Source organism: Prionailurus viverrinus, chromosome D4 (genome assembly GCF_022837055.1).
Source record: "Prionailurus viverrinus isolate Anna chromosome D4, UM_Priviv_1.0, whole genome shotgun sequence".
Taxonomy (NCBI): domain Eukaryota; kingdom Metazoa; phylum Chordata; class Mammalia; order Carnivora; family Felidae; genus Prionailurus; species Prionailurus viverrinus.
Genome location: NC_062573.1, coordinates 44,001,645 through 44,027,776, shown reverse-complemented (window position 1 = coordinate 44,027,776; position 26,132 = coordinate 44,001,645). Strand labels below are relative to the sequence as shown.

General features: G+C 35.5%; 1 protein-coding gene across 4 annotated transcripts in view; it reads left to right on the top strand.

Moving 5' to 3' along the window:
* DENND4C (DENN domain containing 4C) overlaps positions 1 to 26,132 on the top strand; it is a 122,554-nt gene that overhangs the window by 17,537 nt on the left and 78,885 nt on the right. For all 4 annotated transcript variants that reach the window (XM_047829980.1, XM_047829978.1, XM_047829981.1 and 1 more), the window contains exon 2: positions 15,916 to 16,237. In XM_047829980.1, the coding sequence (XP_047685936.1) occupies positions 15,933 to 16,237 (305 nt within the window). In that variant the 5' untranslated portion in view covers positions 15,916 to 15,932. The remainder of the gene's footprint in view (positions 1 to 15,915; positions 16,238 to 26,132) is intronic.

Sequence of the window (26,132 nt, the reverse complement as noted above, 5' to 3'; positions counted from 1 at the left end):
GGGCTGATGGCTCAGAGCCTGGAGCCTGTTTCCGATTCTGTGTCTCCCTCTCTCTCTGCCCCTCCCCCGTTCATGCTCTGTCTCTCTCTGTCCCAAAAATAAATAAACGTTGAAAAAAAAAATTTAAAAAAAAAAAAAAAAAAAAAAAAAACTTTTCATTTTGAAACAAAACTCAGAAAAGTTGAGTCCAACTTTCAGAAAAGTTGGAAGAATATTATAATGAGCTCCCATTATATCCTTCACTTAGATTTGCCAGTTGTTAACATTTTATCACATTAACACTCTGCATAGTGTTATTTTTCTTTTTCTTTTTTTAAGCAAGCTTTATTCCCAGTGTGGGACTTGAACTTACAGCCTCAAGCTCAAGAGTCGTGTGCTGTTTTGACTAAGCCAGCCAGGGTCCCAGTACATAGATGATGATGGTTATTACTATTATTACTGTTTTAGTTTTAAAGAGAGAGAGAGATCACGATTGGGGGAGAGGAGGAGAGGGGGAAAGAGAGAGAATCTTAAGCAGGTTCTACTTTCAGCAAGGAGCCTGACACGGGGCTCGATCCCACAGCCCTGGGATCATGACCTGAGCTGAAAAACTAAGAGTTGTATACTCAACTGTCTGAGCCACCCAGGCACCCTGCATAGTATTATTTTTTGATTAAACCATTAAAGCATGTATTTCCTAAGAACAAGGTCATTGTGTTATTCAATACAATGCTCACATTAGGAAACTCAGCTTTGTTATAAAGTTAATATATACTCTACATTGAAATTTCTCGAATACTATTCTTTTTTAAAAAATTTTAAACATTTATTTATTTTTGAGAGACAGGAGAGCAGGGGAAGGGCAGAGAGAGGGAGACACAGAATCTGAAGTAGGCTCCAGGCTCTGAGCTCTCAGCACAGAGCCCCATGTGGGGCTCGAACCCACGAACCATGAGGTCTTTACTTGAGCTGAAGTTGGATGCTTAACCAACTGAGCCACCCAGGCTCCCCTCCAATGCTATTCTTTATAACAATTTTTTGTTTTTCTTTTCCCATATTCATTCTAGGGTCACACATTGTATTTAGTTATCATTTATTTGGTAATTAGTTGGACAGTCGTGTCTGTAATAAGGACATTTTAATTTCTTCTTCTTTCATTTCTATCTTATTTTCTTCCTTCTCTCTTTGGGTTTATTTTGCTATTCCTTTTTTAGATTCTTAAAATTGAAGTTTGGATTATCAATTTGCTTTTTTTCTGATAAGTACCTAATGATATTTTTCTGTAAGCGCTGCTTTAATTGCATCCCACAAATTTTGGTATGTTTTCTTTTTGTTCAGTTCAAAATATTTTGTAATTTCCTTAAACTTCCTCTTCAACCACGAATTATTTAGTAGTGTGTTTAATTTCTAAGTATTTGGAGATTTTCCTGTTATCTTTCTGTTGTCACTTGTTTCGATGCTCAGATTTTAATCTATTTTAATCTGGAACAGTATTTGAACCTTTCTCCCTTTCATTACACTGACTTCTTTTTAGAATTTTGCCCTTTAGTTATATTTATGTATTTGTTTATTTGATTCAGTTATAGCTGACATACAATGCTACATTAGTTTCAGGAGTACACAATAGTGATTCCACAGCTCTTTATATTATGCTGTGCTCACCACAAAGTGTAGCTACCGTCTGTCACTATACAACACTATTACAGTGCTATCGACTATATTACCTATGCTGTGCCTGTCATCTCTGTGACTTATTCATTCCATAACTGGAAGCTGTACCTCCCACTCCCCTTCACACATTTTACCCATCCTATCCTCCCCTGTGGTAACCATCAGTTCTCTGTATTTGTGGGTCTGTTTCTGCTTTTGTTTATTTTGATTGACGTTTTTAGATTCTACATATAAGTGAAATCATATATGTATCTTTCTCTGTCTGACTTATTTCACTTAGCATAATACCTTCCAGGGCAATCCATGTTTTTGTGAATGGCAAGATCTCATTCTTTTTTTATGGCTGAGTAGTATTCCATTGTGTATATATACTGTATCTTTATCGATTCATCTATCAATGGACACTTGGGTTAGTATCTTGGCCATTGTAAATAATGCTGCAGTAAACATAGGGGTGCATATATCTTCTTGAATTAGTGTTTTTCTTTGCTTTGGTTAAATACCCAGTAGTGGAATGATTACATCATGTGGTGTTTCCATTTTGAATTTTTTGAGGAACCTCCATACTGTTTTCCATAGTAGCTGCACTAATTTACATTCCTACCAACAGTGTACAGGAGGTCCTTTTTCTCTACATCCTTGCCGGTGCTTGTTATTTCTTGTCTTTTTGATACTCCCCATTCTGACTGGTGTGAGGTGATATTTCTTCATGGCTTTGATATGAATTTCCCTGATAATTAGTGATGTTTTCATGTCCCTATTGGCCATCTGTATGTCTTCTTTGGGAAACTGTGTATTCACATCCTCTGCCCTTTTTTAATTGTAGTGTTTGGGGTTTGTTTTTTTTTTTTTGTTTGTTTGTTTTTTTTTTTTGGTGTTGAGTTGTATAAGTTTATATATTGGATATTAGTCTGTTATTGCTATATCATTTGCAAATATCTTCTCCTATTCATTAGGTTGCTTTGTCATTTTGCTGGTGGTTGCCTTTGCTGTGAAAAAGCTTTTTATTTTCAGGTATTCCCAATAGTTTATTTTTTGCTTTTGTTTCCATTGACTAGAATTTTCCCGTTTGGTTTGAGGTTGTCTAACTCCTCATGATTACATTAAGGTCATGTGTTTTTATTTTTTATTTGTTTATTTATTTTAAAATTTGTTTATTTTGAGAGAGAGAGAAAGAGAGAGTGTGCGCAAGCAGGAGAGGGGAAGAGAGAGGGGAAGAGAGAGGGGGAGAGAATCCCAAGCAGGCTCCACACTGATGCTGATGCAGGACTTGATTCCACAAACCTTGAGATCATGACCTGAACCTAAATCAAGAGTTGAATACTTAACTGACTGAACCACCCAGGTGCTCCAAGACTATGCATTTAAAAAAAATCAGGAATAGTACATAATTAATGCTGTCTGCATGGTGCATCATATCCGAAGGCATGTAATAATAGTTTGACAATCATTAATGATGTTGATTTTGATTACTTGGTTAAAGTGGCCACCAGCTTTCTCTGGTGATATATTTTATTCATTTGTAATTATTAGTATAACTGGAGAAAGAGCTTGAGATGGTACAAATATTCTATATCCAACAGTCTTCCTCCCAGTGGTTTTAGCATTCACTGATAATTCTTGCTTGGAACTGAATACTGAGATGATTATAAAATGTTTTTTTTTATCATCCCTTTCATGATTATTGGTTGGCATTCTGAAGAGCCTTCCTTCTTTCCCCTTCATTCATTTATTTTATAATTTCAGTGTGGACTCAAGGCTTGAAAAAAAAATCAATGTGAGGGGCGCCTGGATGGCTCAGTCTGTTAAGTGTCTGACTTCAGCTCAGGTCATGATGACATGGTTCCTGAGTTTGAGCCCCGCATTGGGCTCTGTGCATAGTTCAGAGCCTGGAGCGTCCTTTGGATTTTGTGTCTCCGTCTCTCTCTGCCCCTTCCCCACTTGTGCTCTTTTTCTGTCTCTCTTTCAAAGATAAATAAACATTAAAAAATAATCCATGTGTTATAATCCATTAGTGTCATTCATTTTGACGCTACAATTATTCCCATTTTGGCCAGTGGGAGACTCTTCAAGCTAGTTCCTGTGCCTTTTTGATAAGGGACCCCTATTAGTTTTTGAGCAGTGCTTTTTTTCTTCTTATATAAGATGTTCTAGGTATACCTTGTGTTTTTCCTGGCCAACCTTGGAATTGGTCATTTCTCCAAGAACGTCTAGTATCGTTTAGTTCTTTTTTCATTCCCTTCTATGTGATTATATTATCAATTTGGTGTACAGTTAGGTTTATTGGCTCATATATGATTAATGGTGAAGTTAGGTATTTAACCAGGTTAAAGAATTTTTTGAATGGAATTTAGAAATTGTTCTTTTCTAGACTTTTAATCTTTAGAGTGAATATACCCTGCTTAATGTGTTTTGTCTGAACTTAGCACTGTGTAAGAATTCTGAATCAGTTGCCAATATTTTAAAACTTGGAGATTTACACAAAAACCCTGATTTCTGGCTTCTTTTAAAAAGGCAAAGAAGAAATTCTGGTCCAAGTCCATTTGGCAACAATTGGATGGATCTGACGAGTAGTGGCTGCCTGTGTTCTCTAGTTCCCACGACTCTTCTATCCTGCCTGACCCCTTTAAGGCATTTGTGTTTGCGGCCTTTCTCTACAGCTCTCCTTCTTTACAAAACTTTCAGTGACAGGTGCAACAGTAGAGAATTACACTCCTTTGTGTTGGAAAACAGGAACTGATTTTGTCCAAAATGACTTATTTTTTTCAATTTTGTAGTTCCATGACCCAGCCAGTGGAGCTGATGTTGATAATGCTTTGTAAATGGAATCTCCAAGGCCCTATTTTAAATTGCTTAAATGTAGCAAATAACTTTGATAAAACTGTACTCTCTTTGCGGTTTAAGTGAAATTTACCATTCATTCTGCATGGTTTGGAACACCAAGGAACAGACAGATATTTTTGAAACTGTTAGAAATTTTTTTGTTATAGTGAGAGAACTGTGTAAACTACATTTAGCTTTATAAATTGAAGTTATTGACATTTTGTTGATGTCAATAGCATATATTCATTGAAATGTATGCCATTCTAAACAGTAGGGTGAAACTAAATGGATTCTGAAAGATTATTTTAGCAGTAGTGGAATATAAAATATAATTATTAGATTATATATCTGTTAGTTTAAAAAACTATTTTAATTTTTTTTCAAAAAATTTGAAGCTTTTTCAAAAGCTTTTGTTAATACATAGTAATTTTTACCAGAGATAGAGAAAACCATTTCATAATGATACAGAGGTCAGTTGATCAAAAAGACATAACAATTTTAAATGCTTATGCCCTTAATAATGGAACTTCAAAATACATGAAGCAAAAACTGATAAGAGTTGGAAAGAAAAATAGACAAATCTACAATTATAGTCAAAATTTTAATATTTTAATAATATTTGATATTTTAATATTTTAATAGTAGTATCTTCTTAATAATAGAATAAGTGGACAGAAAATCAGCAAGGATATAGTAGACTTGACCAACACTATTAACCTACTTGATTGACATTTGTAGAGGCCTTTGTCCATCAACAGTACACATGCTACAGTGCTGAAGTTCACATGGTATATTTATCAAGATAGGCCATATTCTTAGCCATAAATCCATTTTAATAAATAAAATAATTCTAGTCATATATATTATCTGACTACAGTGGAATTAAATTAGAAATTAATAACCAAAGATTCTTGGAAAATTCTCAAGTACCACATTTGGAAACTGAAAAACATAAATAGTCCATTGGTCAAAGAAAATATTTTAGGAAAGGAAAGTTAATAAGTGTTTTGAACTGAATAAAAAGAATACACAACATACATAAATTTGTTAGATGCTACTAAAACATTACTTGGTGGGATTATACCTACAATAGAGAAGAAGAAAGGTCTCAAATCAATGACCTGTTTCTACCTTAGAAACTAGAAAAAGAAGAGCAAATTAAATTCTACATAAACAGAGGAAGGGAAATAATAAAGATCAAAATAGAAATCAACGAAATATAAAACAAAAGCAAGAGAAAAATTAATGAAACAAAAAGCTTGTTCTTAAAGAAGATGAATAAAATTGATAAATTTCTAGCCAGACTGGCCAGGAAAAAAAGAAGACACAAATTACTAATACTGGAAATGAGAGAGGTGACATCACTACATATTCTACAGATATTAAAAGTATAATAAGGAAATATGAACAACTTTGTACCAATAAATTTGATAACTTAGATGAAATGGACAAATCCCTTGAAAGACACTGCTATGTAGACTGAATGGTTGTGGCCCCCCCACCCCCACCCCATTCTTACGCTGAAACCTAATCCCCAGTGTGATGATATTTGGAGGTGGGGCTTTCGGAGATATTTTGGTCATGAGGGCAAAACCCTCATGAATGGAATTAGTGCCTTTTTGGAAAGGGATCCCAGAGAGATCCCTTGCTCCCTTCTGTCATGTGAAGTTACAGGGAAGTTAACAGCCTTCTATGAACTAGGAAATCAGCGTCAGTAACAATACAATCTGCCAGTGCCTTGATCTTGGACTTCCCAGCCTCAAGAATTACGAGAAATAAATTTCTGTGTTTATAAGTCACTCAGTCTGTGATATTCGTATAGCAGCCTGAATGGATTAAAACAGATGCAAACTAAGAAAGGAAGTAGGTAACCTAAATAGCCATATATGTGTTAAAGAAATTGAATTTATGGTTAAAAACCTACCTACAAAGAAAACTCCAGACCCAAATGATTTTGCAGGTGAATTCTGCCAAACATTTAAGGAAGAAATAATACTAATTCTATACAGACTCCTCCAGAAAATTGAAGAAGAAATTCTTCCCAGCTCATTTTATGAGACTATATTACCTTGATAGCAAATCAGTTAAAAACATTACAAGAAAACAACAGACCAATATCCTTCAATCAATGTATATAAAATTTCAAACAAAATTTTAACAAATATAATTCAAGGACATATAAAAGCGATAATATATCATGACCAAGTGGGGTTTATTTCAAGAATGCAGTGATTAGAAACTTGAAAATTAATCATTGTAATTCACTGTATTAAAGATAGAAAAATATATCACCTCAGTAGATGCAGAAAAAGTGTGTTATAAAGTCTAACATATCTTCCTGATAAAAGTCTCAGGAATAGAAAAGAACTTAACTTGATAAAGAGCATTTATGAAAAACCCACAAATAACATCATATTTACTGATAAAAGACTGAATACTTTCCTCATAAGATTAGGAACAAAACGAAGATGTCTACTCCCAACACTTCTCTCCTTTAAAAATTTTTTTAAAATTTATTTAAGTAATGTCTACATCTAACATGGGGCTCAAACTCAAGACCCTGAGATCAGGAGTAATGTGCTCTACTTACTGAACCAGCTAGGTGTGCCTCTTTTTACTTTTTTTTTTTTTATCAAAGAAATGTGTATTAAAACAACCTCCTTATACCAATTTTACTCTAACACAGTAAACAGAACTACAATTATGATACCCCTTGGACTATAGATACATTACTGTTGCCATGGTAAATTGGTATTTTTTTTCAAAAGGCAAGAAGGTAGCATATAATAATTGGTATGCATATGTTTATATACTCTGATCTAGAAAGCTGATTTTGGAATTTACTCTGTAACTTAACTGAAGCCCAGATTAATGTGGAGAGGTGCTTATTGAAGCATTCTCTTTTTTTTTTAATTGTGGTAAATATACATTACATTTATCATTTTAACCATTTGTAAGTATACACTTCAGTGGCATTAACTACACTGGCAGTGTTGTATAACCATTGTCACTACTATACCCAAATCTTTTCCATCATCTCCAACATAAACTCTATACCCATTAAACAGTAACTCTCCATGCTCCCCTCTCCTAGCCCTGGGTAACCTCCATTTTACTTATGTCTCTATGAATTTATCTATTCAGTGTACCTCATATAAGAACCATATAATATTTCTCCTCTGTGTCTGGCTTATTTCATTTAGCTTAAGGTTTTTCAGAGTTCATCCATTTATGGCATTTATCAAAATTCAATTCCTTTTTATGGCTGAATAGAATTCCATTGTATAGATATATTACATTATGTTTATCCATTCATTTTTTTTTAATTTTTTTTTTTTACGTTTATTTATTTTTGAGACAGAGAGAGACAGAGCATGAATGGGGGAGGGTCAGAGAGAGAGGGAGACACAGAATCTGAAACAGGTTCTAGGCTCTGAGCACAGAGCCCGACGCGGGGCTCGAACTCACAGACTGAGAGATCATGACCTGAGCCGAAGTCGGATGCCCAACCGACTGAGCCACCCAGGCACCCCATCCATTCATTTTTTGATGGATATTTGGGTTGTTTTTACCATTTGATTATTGTGAAGAATGCTGCTGTGATTAATGATGCTGAGCACTTTTTCATGTGCTAATTGGTCATTTGTATATCTTCTTTGGTCAGCATTTCTCTTGAACATTGTAGTGGATGTTCTACCTCAGACAGTAAGACAAGAAAAAGAAATAAAAGACATCTATATTGCAAAGAAAAAAGTAAAATTAGTCTCTATTCGTGAACACATTATCTATGTAGAAAACTTGATGGTACCTACAAAACTCTATAACTCATAAGCAACTGTATGAAGATCAAGATATACTTTGTACAAGATCAAGATATAAAAAGCAATTATACTTCTATGTAGTAGCAAAGAATAATTGGAAATTGAGTTAAGGAAACAATGTCATTTACAATAGCATTAATTATTATGTACATAAGCAAAGTCTGATGATGTGAAAGACATATGCTATAAACTACAAAACATTGATGAGAGAAATGCAGAGATAAACCTTGTCTGTCAGTTTGAAAACTCAGTATTGACAGCCCTCCTTAAATTGACCTACAGTTTCAACACAATCCCAGTTAAAATCCTAGTAGGCTTTTATTTGGGGTAGAAATGGACCAGCTGATTCTAAAATGCTTACTGAAATGCAAAGGAGCTAGAATAGAATAGTCAAAAGCAATTTTGAAAAAGAACAGAGTTGAAGACTAACATTTCCTGATTTCAAGATTTATTATAAAGCTACAGTAATTGTGGCACCTGGGTGGCTCAGTTGGTAAAGCGTCCAACTCTTGATTTTGGCTCAGGTCATAATCTTGCAGTTTATGAGTTCAAGTCCTTCATCGGGCTCTGCACTGACAGCACAGAGCCTGTTTGGGATTCTCTCTCCCTCTCTCCCTATTCTCCTGCTTGTGCTCTCTCTCTCAAAATAAATTAATAAATAAAGAAAAGCTACAGTAATCAAAATCATGTGGGACTGACAAATAGACAAATAGATCAGTGGAATAAAGAAACCAGAGGTGGGACACCTGGGTGACTCAGTTGGTTGAGCATCTGACTTTGGCTCAGGGTCATGATCTCAGGGCTCGTGAGTTCAAGCCCCACATCAGGCTCTATGTTGACAGCTCGAAGCCTGGAGCCTGCTTCACATTCTGTCTCTTTCTCTGCCCTCCCCTACTTGGGTGTGCACTCTCTCTCTTTCAAAAATAAACATTAAAAAAAAAAAAGAATCCAGAGATAAATATAAACATGTTGGGCAGTTTTTTTTTTTAAGTTTATTTATTTATTTTGAGAGAGAGGGAGGGCAATCAGAGGAGGGGCAGGGAGAGAGAGGGAGGGAGAGAATCCCAGGCAGGCCCTGTGCTGTCATTGCAGAGCCTGACATGGGGCTCCATCCCATGAACCGTGAGATCATGACCTGAGCCTAAATCAAAAAGTCAGATGCTTAACCGACTGAGCCACCCAGGCACCCTGGGCATTTGGGTTTTGAATAAAGTTACAAAAGCAATACAGTGGAGAAAAGTTAGTTTTTTCAACCAGTGGTGCTGGAAAAATTGGATATCTGTATGTAAAAAGTGGATCTTGATTCATACTGAACACCATATGTAAAAAATTAACTCAAAATGTATCATAGACCTAAATATGAAACTTGAAATTATAAAACTTTAGAGGAAAACATGGGAGAAAACCTTTGTGACCTTAGACAATGATTTCTTAAATGTCATACCACAAGCATGACCCATAGAAGAATTAGATTGGTAAATGAGACTTCATAAAAAATAAAAACTTCTGCTTTTCAAAAGGCACTATTAAGAGTAAAAAGACAAGAAAATACTTGCTAAGTATATGCTTGATAAATGACTTGTCTACAGAATATATAAAGAACTTTTCAAAACTCAAGAATGGCTAACAGCCCAAGTAAAAAACAAGCTAAGATTTGAACAGAAATTTCACTGAAGAAAATTCATGGATAGAAAATAAACACATGAAAAGGTAGTTAACATCACTAGTCATTAGAAAGATACAAATTAAAACTATAAAGTTTCACTATAGGCATGTTATAGTGTCTGTTAAAAAGACTGACCTTATACAACTTTAGAGAGGATGTGGAACGACTGGAACTCTCATAAAATGGTACACTCTAGGAAACTGTTTGGCAGTATTTTAGAATTACATATACCTAGCAGGTGATCCAGTCCTTTCCTCTTAGGAATTGACCTAAGATAAATGAAAGCATTTGTCCATAAGGCTAATATATGGGTGTTTATGATAGCTTTATTTATTTTTTTTAAGTTTATTTATTTATTTTGAGAGAGAGAGAGTGTAGGGAAAGAGATGTGTATTTTGAGAGAGAGAGAGAGAGAAAGAATTCCTAGCAGGCTCCGCACTGTCAGTGCAGAACCCATTGTGGGTCTCAAATTCACAAACCATGAGATCGTGACCTGAAGTGAAACCAAAAGTTGGACATTTAACTGACTGAGCCACCCAGGTGCCCCAGACAGCTTTATTTATAATAATTCCAAACTTAAAATAACCCTATTAAGGTATTAATATTATTAATAAAGATAATATTAATAAAGGTAAATAGATAAACATTGTGGTATACTCAACAGTGGAATACTACTTAGTTATAAATAGCAATGAGGGGTACCTGGCTGGCTTAGTTGGTAGAGCATGTGACTTTGGATCTCAGAGTTGTGGGTTTGAGCCCCATTTTGGTGTAGAGATTAATTAAAAAAATATTTTTTAAATATAAAAAGGAATGAATTATTGATATAAACACAAACATGAATGAATCTCAAAATAATTATGAAAAAAGCCAGAAAAAAAAAGAATATATACTGTATGATTCCATGTGTATCAGTTCTAAAAACTATATGACAGCAGATAATTCATTGCCTATAGAGGGAGGGATAATTGCCCATAGAGGGATATAGAGGTATAAGAAAATTTGGAGTTTTGATGGGTATGTTTACTATCTTGATTGTTAATGGTTTCACAGGTATATATATTTATGAAAATTTACCAAATTTTACACTTAATATGTACATTTTATTGTGTGTAAATTATACTTAAAGTTTTTATTTTTATTTTTTAATATGAAATTTATTGTCAAATTGGTTTCCATACAACACCCAGTGCTCATCCCAACAGGTGCCCTCCTCAATGCCATCACCCACTTTCCCCTCCCTCCCACCCCCCATCAACCCTCAGTTTGTTCTCAGTTTTTAACAGTCTCCTATGCTTTGGCTCTCTCCCACTCTAACCTCTTTTTTTTTTTTCCTTCCCCTCCCCCATGGTCTTCTGTTAAGTTTCTCAGGATCCACATAAGAGTGAAAACATATGGTATCTGTCTTTCTCTGTATGACTTATTTCACTTAGCATAACACTCTCCAGTTCCATCCACGTTGCTACAAATGGCTAGATTTCATTCTTTCTCATTGCCAAGTAGTATTCCATTGTATATATAAACCCAGACTTCTTTATCCATTCATCAATTGAAGGACATTTAGGCTCTTTCCATAATTTGGCTATTGTTGAAAGTGCTGCTATAAACATTGGGGTACAAGTGCCCCTATGCATCAGCACTCCTGTATCCCTTGGGTAAATTCTTAGCAGTGCTATTGCTGGGTCATAAGGTAGATCTATTTTAAATTTTTTGAGGAACCTCCGCACTGTTTTCCAGAGCGGCTACACCAGTTTGCATTCCCACCAACAGTGCAAGAGTGTTCCCATTTATCCACATCCTCTCTAGCATCTATAGTCTCCTGATTTGTTCATTTTAGCCATTCTGACTGGCATGTGGTGATATCTCAGTGTGGTTTTCATTTGTATTTCCCTGATGAGGAGTGACGTTGAGCATCTTTTCATGTGCCTGCTGGCCATATGGATGTCTTCTGTAGAGAAGTGTCTATTCATGTCTTCTGCCCATTTCTTCACTGGATTATTTGTTTTTCAGATGTGGAGTTTGGTGAGTTCTTTATATATTTTGGATACTAACTCTTTGTCCAATATGTCATTTGCAAATATCTTTTCCTATTCCGTTGGTTGCCTTTTAGTTTTGTTGATTGTTTCCTTTGCAGTGCAGAAGCTTTTTATCTTGATGAGGTCCCAATAGTTCATTTTTGCTTTTAATTCCCTTGCCTTTGGAGATGTGTCAAGTAAGAAATTGCTGCAGCTGAGGTCAGAGAGGTTTTTTTCCTGGTTTCTCCTCTAGGGGTTTGATGGTTTCCTGTCTCACATTCAGGTCGTTCATCCATTTTGAGTTTATTTTTGTGAATGGTGTAAGAAAGTGGTCTAGTTTCATTCTTCTGCATGTTGCTGTCCAGTTCTCCCAGCACCATTTGTTAAAGAGACTGTCTTTTTTCCATCGGATATTCTTTCCTGCTTTGTCAAAGATTAGTTGACCATACATTTGTGGTTCCAATTCTGGAGTCTCTATTCCATTGGTCTATGTGTCTGTTTTTGTGCCAATACCATGCTGTCTTGATGATTATAGCTTTGTAGTAGACGCTAAAGTCTGGGATTGTGATGCCACCCACTTTGGTTTTCTTCTTCAATATTACTTTGGCTATTTGCAGTCTTTTGTGGGTGCATACAAACTTTAGGATTGCTTGTTCTAGCTTTGAGAAGAATGCTGATGCAATTTTGATTGGGATTACATTCAATGTGTAGATTGCTTTGGGTAGTATTGACATTTTAACAATATTTATTCTTCCAATCTATGAGCACAGAATGTTTTTCCATTTCTTTGTATCTTCTTCAATTTCCTTCATAAGCTTTCTATAGTTTTCAGCATACAGATCTTTTACATCTTTGGTTAGGTTTATTCCTAGGTATTTTATGCTTCTTGGTGCAATTGTGAATGGGATCAGTTTCTTTTTGTCTTTCTGTTGCTTCATTATTAGTGTATAAGAATGCAACTGATTTCTGTACATTGATTTTGCATCCTGTGACTTTGCTGAATTTATGTATCAGTTCTAGCAGACTTTTGGTGGAGTCTGTTAGGTTTTCCATGTATAGTATCATGTCATCTGCAAAAAGTGAAAGCTTGACTTCATCTTTGCCAATTTTGATGCCTTTGACTTCCTTTTGTTGTCTGATTGCTGATGCTAGAACTTCCAACAGTATGTTAAACAACAGCAGTGAGAGTGGACATCCCTGTCATGTTCCTGATCTCAGTGGGAAAGCTCTCGGTTTTTCCCCATTGGGGATGATATTAGTGGTGAGCTTTTCATAAATGGCTTTTATGATGTTGAAGTATATTCCTTCTAGCCCAACTTTTTCAAGAGTTTTTATTAAGAAAGGATGCTAAATTTTGTCAAATGCTTTTTCTGCATCGATTGACAGGATCATATGGTTCTTTTCTTTTATTAATGTGATGTATCACATTGATTGATTTGCAAATATTGAACCAGCCCTGCAGCCCAGGAATGAATTCCACTTGATCATGGTGAATAATTCTTTTTATATGCTGTTGAATTCGATTTGCTAGTATCTTGTTGGGAATTTTTGCTTCCATATTCATCAGGGATATTGGCCTGTCGTTCTCTTTTTTTTTTTTTTTTGCTGGGTCTCTGTCTGGTTTGGGAATCAAAGTAATGCTGGCTTCATAGAATGAGTCTGGAAGTTTTCCTTCCCTTTCTATTTTTTGGAACAGCTTGAGAAGGATAGGTATTATCTCTGCTTTCAATGTCTGGTAGAATTCCTCTGGGAAGCCATCTGGTCCTGGACTCTTATTTGTTGGGAGATTTTTGATAATTGATTCAACTTCTTCACTGGTTATGGGTCTGTTCAAATACTCTATTTCTTCCTGTTTGAGTTTTGGAAGTGTGTGGGTGCTTAGGAATTTGTCCATTTCTTCCAGGTTGTCCAGTTTGTTGGCATATAATTTTTCATAGTATTCCCTGATAATTGCTTGTACTTCTGAGGGACTGGTTGTAATAATTCCATTTTTATTCATGATTTTATCTATTTGGTCCTCTCCCTTTTCTTTTTGAGAAGCCTGGCTAGAGGTTTATCAATTTTGTTTATTTTTTCAAAAAACTGACTCTTGGTTTCATTGATCTGCTCTACTGTTTTTTTTAGATTCTATATTGTTTATTTCTGCTCTGATCTTTATTATTTCTCTTCTTCTGCTGGGTTTGGGGTGTCTTTGCTGTTCTGCTTCTATTTCTTCTAGGTGTGCTGTTAGATTTTGTATTTGGGATTTTTCTTATTTCTTGGGATAGGCCTGGATTGCAATGTATTTTCCTCTCAAGACTGCCTTCTCTGCATCCTAAAGCGTTTGGATTGTTGTATTTTCATTTTCATTTGTTTCCATATATTTTTAAATTTCTTCTCTAATTGCCTGGTTGGCCCCTTCATTCTTTAGTAGGGTGTTCTTCAATCTCTAAGCTTTTGGAGGTTTTCCAGACTTTTTCCTGTGGTTGATTTCAAGTTTCATAGCATTGTGGTCTGAAAGTGTGCATGGTATGATCTCAATTCTTTTGTACTTATGAAGGCCTGTTTTGTGACCCAGTATGTGATCTATCTTGGAGAATGTTACATGTGTACTCAAGAAGAAAGCATATTCTACTGCTTTGGGATGCAGAGTTCTAAATATATCTGTCAAGTCCATCTGATCCAATGTACCATTCAGGGCCCTTATTTCTTTATTGATGCTGTGTCTAGTTGATCTATCCATTGTTGTAAGTGGAGTATTAAAGTCCCCTGCAATTACCACATTCTTATCAATAAGGTTGCTTATGTTTGTGATTAAATGTTTTATATATTTGGGGGCTCCTGTATTTGGTGCATAGATATTTATAATTTTAAAAAGCACATAAAATCCATGGAAATACTTAAAACTGCAGAAGCTTAATTTTATTTTTAGAGGTGCCAAATTTAGAGATTATAGAAAGAAGTCTTGACTCAACGTTCATATTCTCTGGGTTTCTACCATATAGTACCTAAGTCTCAATGTGTGTTTTATATAATTTTGTCTTCTTTGGTTACAGTTTTTTATGCTATGTTTGGTAATTATATATGAAATATTTAATGATTCCTAAACTTCCTTAGTTTACATGGTGTTTCCAGAAAGTTTCTTAGCCAGAAGGAACAGACCCCTAACTGGATTAAGAGACTAGTTTGATTATATTTATTACCGATACCTCTATTTTTTTGTTTTAGATCTTGACTTAATTCATGATGAACTCAATTCATTTGTTTAAATGTGGTTAGCTCTAGGAATTCTGTAACCTAAAAGAGAATGATTTCTGAGGCTCCTGAATGGCTCAGTTGGTTAAGCATCCAACTCTTGGTTTCTGCTCAGGTCATGATCTCACAGTTCGTGAGTTCAAGCCCTGCATCAGGCTCTGTGCTAACAGTGTGCAGTCTGCTTGGAGTTCTTTCTCTCTCCCTGTCTCTGTGCCCTTTCCTCCCTCCCTCTCTCCCACCCGCCTGCCCGCTCTCTCTCTCTCTCTCTCTCTCTCTCTCTCTCTCTCTCTCTCTCTTTCAAAACAAATAAATAAACATTAAAAAAAAAAAGATCTTTCTTAAAAAAAACAAGAATGATTTCTTAAATGGTCTGAATATTGTTCATTAAGTGCATTTTGCTGAAAGCAGAGCACCATAGCCCAACTCTGACACTTTAATAATTCTTAACAGAGCCTCGGCACACGAAAGGATCATAGTTGCCTTGTAAATGAATTGATGTTGTAAACTTGTATTTTATAGGAGGTAAAAACTGACAACATGATACCAAAACAGGCTTCTTCTATAGAATGACAACAATTTGATTATAAATCCAACTGGGAAGTATGCTAGTTGATCACTGTTAACTCAGAGGAGTATTTTAATTTTAATGAGTCAAGATAAAGTATTTTCTTTAATTGATGTCTTTTTTCCTTTTTTCCTTTTGTAGGAAATACAATAGCAGCCATGATAGAAGACAAAGGGCCAAGAGTGACTGACTACTTTGTTGTGGCAGGTCTCACTGACACATCTACTCTTTTGGATCAAGAAATAAATCGTTTAGATACTAAGTCAACTGGGCCTAAAGCTCCAATTACAGACATTGCAGTTATTAACAAATCTGCTGGGGAGACAGTACCTGAAGGTTACACCTGTGTTGAAGCCACTCCATCAGCTCTCCAAGCAAATTTGAACTATGGAAGTCTGAAAAGCCCCGAACTTTTCCTCTGTTATAAGAGAGCAAGAGACAAACCACCCCTTACCGACATTGGGTATGGTGACTTATTTTCTTTTGCTATAGTGAAGGAAATAACACTATTTAAGGTGCATGGGAATAGAAATTTGAATTTTTTGATAGTTCTATTATTTGTTACTTCAGGATCAAGTTAGTAAGATATTACATATCTCTATCCACGCTTACTGAATTTCTCTGCATTGTACTTGAATCATGAGATCATTTCCCTTCAAAAGCAAATTGAAATGAAGGCATTAGAGCCTGAAATGTGATTCCATTTCTGTTGTACTTATCAGATAAGCTTATTAATTAAACATAAAAGAACAAGAAGGTATAATAAAAGATTATATTTTTAAGGAGCTACTTGGGTTATGTGGTGAAGTTTTGTGAAGCCCTGAACTCATTTAACAAAGGAGCATTCCTGTTTTAAAAAATGTAATTGTGTTGTGTGGTTTTAAATGCCAGGAGGGGGGAGGTATTTACCATTTAGAGTGAGTGTAGTGGTTATGAGGTATTAGTATCTAGTCCACAGCCAGGGAAGTACATTCTTTGTAAAAACTTTTATCCCAAAAATGTCTACATTGACTCTTTTGTAAACAAGCTATGTTTTTAGAATACCTATAATACTTGTCATGTATACATGTCATTTATTAAGCTGTTCTGTTTATTACAATTATCCTCAGTTACTTAAAACATACAGGTATTTGAGAACATCTTAGGAAGTTTGGGATCAGCTTGTCCATTTATGCAAAACATGAAGTCAGAATTTTGGTGGGGATTGCATTTAATCTATAGATCAATTTAGGGAGTACTGCCACTTTTATACCACTAAGCTTTCTAACTTTTGAATGTGAGATCTCTTTCCCTTTATTTAGGTCCTTAATTTCTTTCAGCAGTGTTTTGTAGTTTTTAGTGTATGAGTCTTTCACCTCCTTGATTAATTTTATTCCTACATATTCTTTTGGGTTCCATTAAAAATGGTATTTTTTTTTAATTTCCTTTTTGGATTATTCATTGCTGTTATATACGAACACAGCTGAATTTTAATTTTATATGTTAATCTTATACCCTACAACTTTGATGAATTTGTTAGCTCCATAGCTTTCTTTTGGGTATTTGGGGATTTTTTTAATACATAGGATCATTTCATCTGTAAGTAGAGCTAGTTTTTCCTGCTCCCTTTGCAGTTTGTTGTATTTTCTCCCTTGTCTTACTGCTCTGGTTAGAACTTACAGTATAGTGTGGAATAGCAGTAGCGGAAAAGGCACCTATGTCTTATTCCTGATCTAAGGTGGGAAGCTTTCAGTCTTTCACCATTGAATATGGTGTTAGGTGTGGGTTTTTCATAAATGCCATTTATCATGTTAAGAAAGGTTCCTTCTACTTCTGATTTTATGAGAGATTTTATCATGAAAGTGTGTTGCATTTTTTCAGATGCCTTTTCTGTGTTAATTGAGATCATGCAGATATTTATTTCCTTCTTTCTATTGTGATGTATTACATTGATTTTTTATGTCAAATCTCTTAATATAATCACAGTACCACACCGTAAAAATGATTATTTAATATCATCATACATCCAAATTTCCCTGATTGTCCCATGGAGTTGTTCTTTTTGTTTGTTTGTTTGTTTGTTTGTTTTTTAAATGGTTGCTACTTTTTCTGTTAATAGTTGTGCAGATATTAAGAAAGGTAGTGAGCTGTTCCATTTGGCCACTGCTTGGTTGTACTCATTACCTCCTCTACTTTTGCAGTAGAGCTCTGGTGAAATGGTCCTAAGGTCCTCGCTATGTTCAAATTTCCAAAGTCAGAGGATGATTTGTCCTTATCTTACTTGACCTTTATGTAGCATCTGTTTAACTTCTTAGTATTGGCCACCCTGTTTATTCTGTGATTTTCCTTCAAGTCAATACAGTTAGGATGGTGGTCATACAACTTTATATATTAAGCACAGGAGCCAGGTGGTTGAGAAATGATTGGAATTTGATCAATAGAGGCTTTTTTTTGAAAGCTTGACTTTAAGAGAAGATAGTACTGGGCCTTGCTGTTCAAGATGTAGTCCTTGAACCAGTATCATCTGTAGGGCTTGGGAACATGTTAGAAATTCAGAATCTCAGGCACTGCCCCAGACCTACTGAATCAGAATCTATATTTTCTCAAAATTCCTAGAAGCAGCAGTTGAGGATACCTGGGGGGATGAGGCAATACGGAGTCATGGGCTGTTTTTTACCTTTCTTCCAGGGGATAATCTTGAACATCTTTATTTGAAGGGGAGAAACCAATGGAAAAGAAAGGGTTGAAAATATAGGAATGAGGATATATTAGAATAAAATTCCGAAACAGATTGAAGGGATAATGTCAACAGCGTAGGTGATTGGATTAGCCTTTAATGGGAGGGACTTTTGAGAACGGGCAAGGGGGTTAAATGGGTAGAAACATAAGTTATTGGTTCTGGGGGAGTAATTCGGGACATGTAATGGTTTTACTGTCAGTGCTTTTCATTTTCTCTATGATTTTATTAAGATAGGTAATAGCTGTAGAAGGATGGGTATAGGGTAAAATTTTGGCAATATTCATGTCAGTTGAAGGGAATCAAGCCAGGGACATAACATGTTTCAGGTCTCACTGTTCACTGTCAGCCAGTTATTCTTAAAGGCTATCTTTTCATATCCTTTTCTTCATACCGGCCCCCCACTCCCATACAATTGTAATTGAAAGGATGTGAATCTTTCAGAGATTGTTGTTGCTTGTGGTTCAGGGGCACAACTTAAAAATAAAATGATGACTTAGATAATTATACTTACATACTTTCAGGTTGCAAGTGGCTCTTTCATACATATCTAGGCTTGTTATGGTAGTTTATTAATCCAGGTTTGCTAGAGTGTAGGTTGAATTGTCTTTTAGTTAATCATAATTGTAAATTTTTCTTTCCAGATCAAATAATTGTGGGGTGCCTGGGTGGCTCAGTGGGTTGAATGTCCAACTCTTGGTTTCAGCTCAGGTCATCTGTTGCTGTGGGCTGAGCATGGAGCCTGCTTGGGATTTTCTTTCTCTCTCTCTCTCTCTCTCTCTCTCTCTCTCTCTCTCTTTCTCTCTCTCTCTTACTTGCTCTCCTGCCACTCCTCCACCCCTGATATATGTGTGTGTGTGTGTGTGTGTGTGTGTGTGTGTGTGTGTATATATATATATATATATGTTAATATCTGGTGACTGAAATATTTGGACCTGTCTGCCCCACCTTCCATTTAAGCACACTAGTGAGGTTTGGAAAGCCTATGGCCACTACAAAGGCAGGTACCTAGTTCATTCAACTGTTCATTCATTCATTCATGAAATACTGTTGTCAAACTTCTGACCTTTTTGCCTTCTAAAAACTGAGATGAGCTATTTATTAAAACTAATTGTTTTTTTTTTTTTCCTGGAAAAAATTAAGTTAAAGTATGTAAGATCTGATAATCCCCTGTAATATCAAATACTCTATAAAGTATGATTTAAATAGTACAGTATATTATCTTATGTGTCAGATGTGTGTATTAAGATGAAGAATCACAGACTACTGTATACAGTCCTTATCTTCCTCTACTTATCAGATTCATTGACTTTCAAATGAATTTTTCTCCAGCACTTTTGTTTTTTTGTTTTGAAAATTTTCAAACATACAGAAAAGTTAATTGAATATTATAATAAATACCAGTATCCTTTCTTCCTGAATGATAGACTATATAATATAATGAACAGTATACTTTCTACCTAGTTTCAACAAATTAATGTTTTCCCATATTTTTGCTAAACTACTTGAAAGGAGGCTGGAGATACCATGACAATTCTCCCATGAATGCTTCAGCATGCATCCCTTAAGACATGCTCCTGTATAACAATGGTATATAGAAAATTAATAATTCTGTCATATTTTCAATATCTGTTCCCTGTCCAAATATTCACAATTATCCCAAGAATATCTTTTACAACCTTTAAAAAAAAATATTCAGGGTCCTGTCATCGTTTATCCATTGCATTTGGTTATTTATTTATTTATTTATTTAATCCATTGCATTTGGTTATAATACCTCTTTAGTCTCTTTATCTCCCCAACATTTTAGTATTATGTATTGACATTTTGAAGAGTCTTGGCCAGTTGTCTTATAGAATGCCTCCCACACTACTCGGTTGGTTGAGCGTCCATCTCTTGGTTTCAGCTCAGGTCATGACCTCACGGTCTGTGGGTTCGAGCCCTGCCTTGGACTCTGTGCTGGCAGTGCAGAGACTGCTTGGCGTTTTCTCTCCCTTTCTCTCTGCCCCTCCCTCACTCACATGCATGCTCTCTCTCTAAAAATAAATTTTAAAAAACTTTGAAAAGAAGTTTTAGAATGCCTCACAGTCCAGATTTACCTGATTCTTTCCTCATTATGTTGTTTAATTTGTTACCTTATCATCAGTATTTCCTATCAGTTAGATGTGAGTTTCAAAGCCTAATTTAAATTTATGTTAAATATTTTTGTCGAAAATACTTACAGGTAGTGCTGACACCAGGACAGCAGGTAGTGACAGACTGTCCCATAATTAGTGATATTAAGTTCAGTCACTTAAGTTAAGATGGTAATTGGGGCGCCTGGGTGGCTCAGTCAAGCGTCTGACTTCGGCTCAGGTCATGATCTCGCAGTCCGTGAGTTCGAGCCCCTCGTCGGGCTCTGTGCTGACAGTTCAGAGCCTGGAGCCTGTTTCAGATTCTGTGTCTCCCTCTTTCTCTCTCCTCCCCCGCTCATGCTCTGTCTCTCTCTTCTCAAAAATAAATAAAGGTTAAAAAAAAATTTAAAAAAAGAGATGGTAATTGCCACATATCTATGGTAAAGGCATTTTTATTTTCTTTGTTATTTGTGGAGTTGTGGGCATTGTTTAAATATCTTGTTCCTTGCTCTTTTACACTTCTCATTTTTTAGCATCCATTGATCATTGTTTGAATTAGATCTTGCATGGGTGGGTTGGTGGGGGATGTAAAATGAGACTTTTCTAATTCTGTCATTTAAAAAATAAATTTTTTAACTCATTTTTCTTGAAGAGCTTGAGTGGAGAGCTTTCTTATTCTCTCGTTTTTTTATTGTTTCGAGAATAATTAAAACTATGGATTTTAATTTATTCCATGTGATAACAATCTATTCCAGTCCTTATTCGGTTTGCTCAAATTGTCCCAGGTTTGGCCAGTGGAATCCCTTTCCAGCTGACTGCTTTGTCAATCAAAATCTAGAGCTATGTGTATTCATTGTTACTGAGGTGTCTATTTTTATCTCTATTTTTTAAATAATGAGTTCATATTAACATTTCAAGATCAAATTTAACATTAAAGAACGTTTTCTTAACTCATTTTGGATTGTATCTTGTTTCTCTTACACCTAAAATCTTGGTTCTTAAATCATAAACATGTTACTTATTGCTTTATCTTATATACATAATTTCAAAATTACAATATCGCTATTACTACTAATAGTAAACCTGTTTACTGAGTTCTTGCCCCTAGAATAAGACCCATCAAGCATTTACAGAGTACTTACTGTGTTAAAAAATTATATGAAATAGTATTTTTTTAAGTTTATTTTTTTATTTTGAGAGAGAGGAAGAGAGAGAGAATCCCAAGTAGGCTCCACGCTGACTGTCAGCGTGGAGCCCGATGCAGGGCTCGAACTCATGAACTGTGAGATCATGACCTGAGCCAAAATCAAGAATCAGATGGATGCATAACCAACTGAGCCACCCAGGTGCCCCATGAAATAGTATTTCTTATATGGTTATGTTACCAATTTGCTATGCAGTTAGGTTCATCTGTTTCTATTTGTGTTTCATTTGTTTAAAAAATTTTTTCTCTTAAAATGGAAAATGTAATAGTTCAAAACATGTAAAAAGCTATATTTAGGGAAATAATGCTTCAGTCTTTATTTTCTCTACTTTCTTCTCTATACTTTCTGCCCTCCCTTTCTCTGTTAATGTAGTTTCTGATTTATCCTTTTACTGTGTGTTTTTACAAACATAAAAAGAATTTTTAATTCTTCCTCTTAAACAAAATATAAATACTGTGGTCACTATTTTAAACTTTGTTTTTTTCACCCAACAGTGTATTTCCATATCTGAACATGGAGATCTTTCTCATTCTTTTTTTATAGCTCTATAGTACTTATTTCTGTGGATGTATATACTTTGTTCATCCAAACCTCTATTGATGGACATTTGGGTTCTGTCCAGTCTTGTGCTATTACAAGAATGCTTTAGTGAATAACTGTGCATATATTATTACATATTTGTGGAAGTATATTTTCAGGTAGCCCTAAAAGGGAATTGCTGGGATAAAAGATAAATGCATTCATAATTTTGTTAAATGTTCCCAAATTTCTCTCCATTGTGTCCCATCATTTTATTCTCCCACCATCAGTATATGTAAGTGCTGCTTTCCCCACAGTCCCATCCACAAAATACGGGATCAAATTTTTGAATTTTTGTCAGTCTCATAGTCAAGAAATGATGTGTCAGAGTAATTTTAATGAGATTAAGCATTTTTCATATGTTTAAAGACCATATCTTTTTAGAAACGGTTTTGGCTTCTTTTTTGATACATATGTATTTGTTGTTTTTTTTAAAGGACATTTTTATGTATTAGAAAGGTAAACTTTTTGTGAAATAAGTCTCCAAATGTTTTCTCCAAGTTTATAATTTGTCTTTTGACTTGTGTTTTTTGTCATGTAAACTTTATTTGATGAAGTTTATTGCTCCTCTTTATTGCTTCTAGATTTTGAGTCATAGTTACACTTTTCCCACTGCTAGGTTTTCTTTCTTTTTATATTTTATTTTAGAGGTGTGTGTGTGAGCAGGGAAGAAGGGCAGAGGGGAAGAGAGAGAATCTTCAGCAGGCTCCATGCTCCATGCAGGGCTGGACATGGGGCTCGATCCCACCTCCCTGGGATCATGGCCTGAGCCGAAATCAAGAGTCGGACGCTCAACCAATTGAGCCACCTAGTTTCCCCTGATTTTCTTTTAGTACTGGTATGGTTTCATTCTTGACATTTATCTCTGTGATCCACTGGGAGCTTTTTCTGGTGTACAGTGTGAAGTACAGATAGAATTTTTTTCCCCAAAATGGCAATTCAGTTATTCAAGCACTGCTTATTAAATTAAAAAAGTCCATCTTTCCAGCAGTATTTTGAGATGTCACCATTATCATACTAGATTATTTTTGTGTTCATTGTTCTTTCTGTTTAGTGATTTGCTAATACTATCCTGATTTAAATATAGAGGCTTTTTATTTTAATATTTAGTTGGGTTCTAACAGCTTCATTGACATATATAATTCAGATATCACACAATTCAACCATCTCAAGTGTAGAATTTATTGGTCTTTAGTATATTCACAGATTTGTGCAGCTGTCACCACAGCCAATTTTAGAATATTTCATCACCCTAAAAGGAAACTCCATATTCATTAGTAGTCAGTCTCTGCTACCCCTTTCTACTCTCTAGCCCTAGGCAACTACTAGTTTACTTTCTGTCTCTATAGACATGCCTATTCTGCACATTTCCTATAAATGGAATCATACTACATGTGGCCTTTGTTGATAGGGTTCATGGATTTGTGCCACATGTTAGTCCTTCATTGCTTTTTATTGCTGAACAATATTTTGTTATATGGGTGTGCCACATTGTATGCATCTATTCCTTAGTTGATGTTTGATTGTTTCCACTTTTTGGCTGTTATGAATAATGCTGTTAAATGTGTATTTGTGTACCAGTATTTGTGCAGATGTATGTTTTCATTTCTTTTGGGTATATACCTGGGAATAGAATTGCTGAGTCATACAGAAGCTCCATGTTTAAACCCTTTGAGGAACTGTCAGACTGTTTTCCAAAGCAGTTGATTCCCACCATCTTGGTATAAGGATTCTACTTTCTCTACACTCTCACCTTACCAATTTGTAATTATCTGTCTTTTTGATTATAGTCTTCCCAGTGTATATGAAGTGTTATCTTATTGTGGCTTTGATTTGTAATTCCCTAATGGCTAATATGGTGAGCATCTGTTCATGTTTTCAGCCGTATCTTCTTTGGGCAAATGCCTATTTAGATTCTTTGCCCACTTAAAAAAAGAAAAGAAAATGTTTTATTTTAAAATAATTTTAGTTTTACAGAAGAGTTGTTAAGGATAAGACAGAGAATGGGGCGCCTGGGTGGCTTAGTCGGTTAAGAGTCTGACTTCAGCGCAGGTCATGATCTCACAGTTCATGAGTTCGAGCCCTGCATGGGCTCTGTGCTGACAGCTCAGAGCCTGGGGCCTGCTTCGAATTCTGTGTCTCCCTCTCTCTATGCTCCTCCCCCGCTCATGCTCTGTCTCTCTCTGTCTCCTTCAAAAATAAATAAAAACATTAAAAAAAGAAAAAAGGATAGTACAGAGAATTTCCATATATTCTTTGTCAGTCCTATATCCATTTTATTTTTTTTTTTTTTATTTTTTTTTTTTTAATTTTTTTTTCAACGTTTATTTATTTTTGGGACAGAGAGAGGCAGAGCATGAACGGGGGAGGGGCAGAGAGAGAGGGAGACACAGAATCGGAAACTGGCTCCAGGCTCTGAGCCATCAGCCCAGAGCCTGACGCGGGGCTCGAACTCCCGGACCGCGAGATCGTGACCTGGCTGAAGTCGGACGCTTAACCGACTGCGCCACCCAGGCGCCCCTCTATATCCATTTTAAATTGTTATTTATCTCTATATTGATTTGTAAGAGTTCTTTACATATTCTGGAAAGATTTCTCTAATTAGATACATGATTTGCAAATATTTTCTCACATTCTGTCCATTGTCTTTTCACTTTCTTGGTGGTATCACTTGTGGCATGGAAGTTTTTTATTTTGATGAAGTCCAGTTTTTTTTAATTTTTTCTTTTGTCACTTGTGCTTTTGGTATCCTATATAAGAAGGCTTTGTAGAATTCAAGGTCACAAATTTTTCTTTTTTTTAATAAATTTTACAGTTTTTTGTCTAATAGTTTTGTCATTCTAGCTCTCACATTTAAGTGTTTGATCCATTTCTTATATGTAGTATAAGGAAGGGATTCAACTTCTTTTTCTTTTGCATTTGATACCCAGTTGTTCCAGCACCATTTGTTGAAAAGACTGTTTTCTTCCTATTGAATTATCTTGGCACTCTTGTCAGAATCAGTTGACTGTAAATGTATGGGTTTCATTCTGCACTTCCCATGCCATTCCATTGGTCTATATGTTTACCTTTATGGGGGCACCACACTGCTGATGACTAGATTTATAGTAACTTTTGAAATGGGAGAGTGTGAGTCCTCCAACTTTGTTCTTTTTTTTTCCAGTTTGCTTTGTCTATACTGAGTCCCTTGCACCTCCATATGAATTTTAGGATCATGTTACCAGTTTCTTAAAAAAAATTTTTTTTAATGCTTATTTATTTTTGAGAGAGAGAACATGAGCAGGGGAGGGGCAGAAAGGGAGGGAGACACAGAATCCGAAGCAGGCTCCAGGCTCTGAGCTGTCAGCACAGAGCCCGATGCAAGGCTCAAACTCACGAGCTGTGAGATCATGACCTGAGCTGAAGTTGGACGCTCAACTGACTGAGACACCCAAACACCCCTCACGTTACCAATTTCTATATAAAAAGGCAGCTGGGATTTAGATAGGAGGGAATTGTATTGATTCTGTAGATCTCTTTGGGAAATATTGACATCATACCAAATATTACATCTTCTTATCGTGGCTATGGGATGTCTTTTTATTTATTAAATGCTCATGTCTAATTTCTTAAACTGTTTTGTAGTTTTAGTCAAAGGATTTTAAAGGTAAAGTTTTGACAGGAATTATGAAGGAAATTTTGTGGAAACATCTGAATACTTGATCTAGGAATCAACCTTGGGATGTTTGTGGTGTTGCCCCTTTC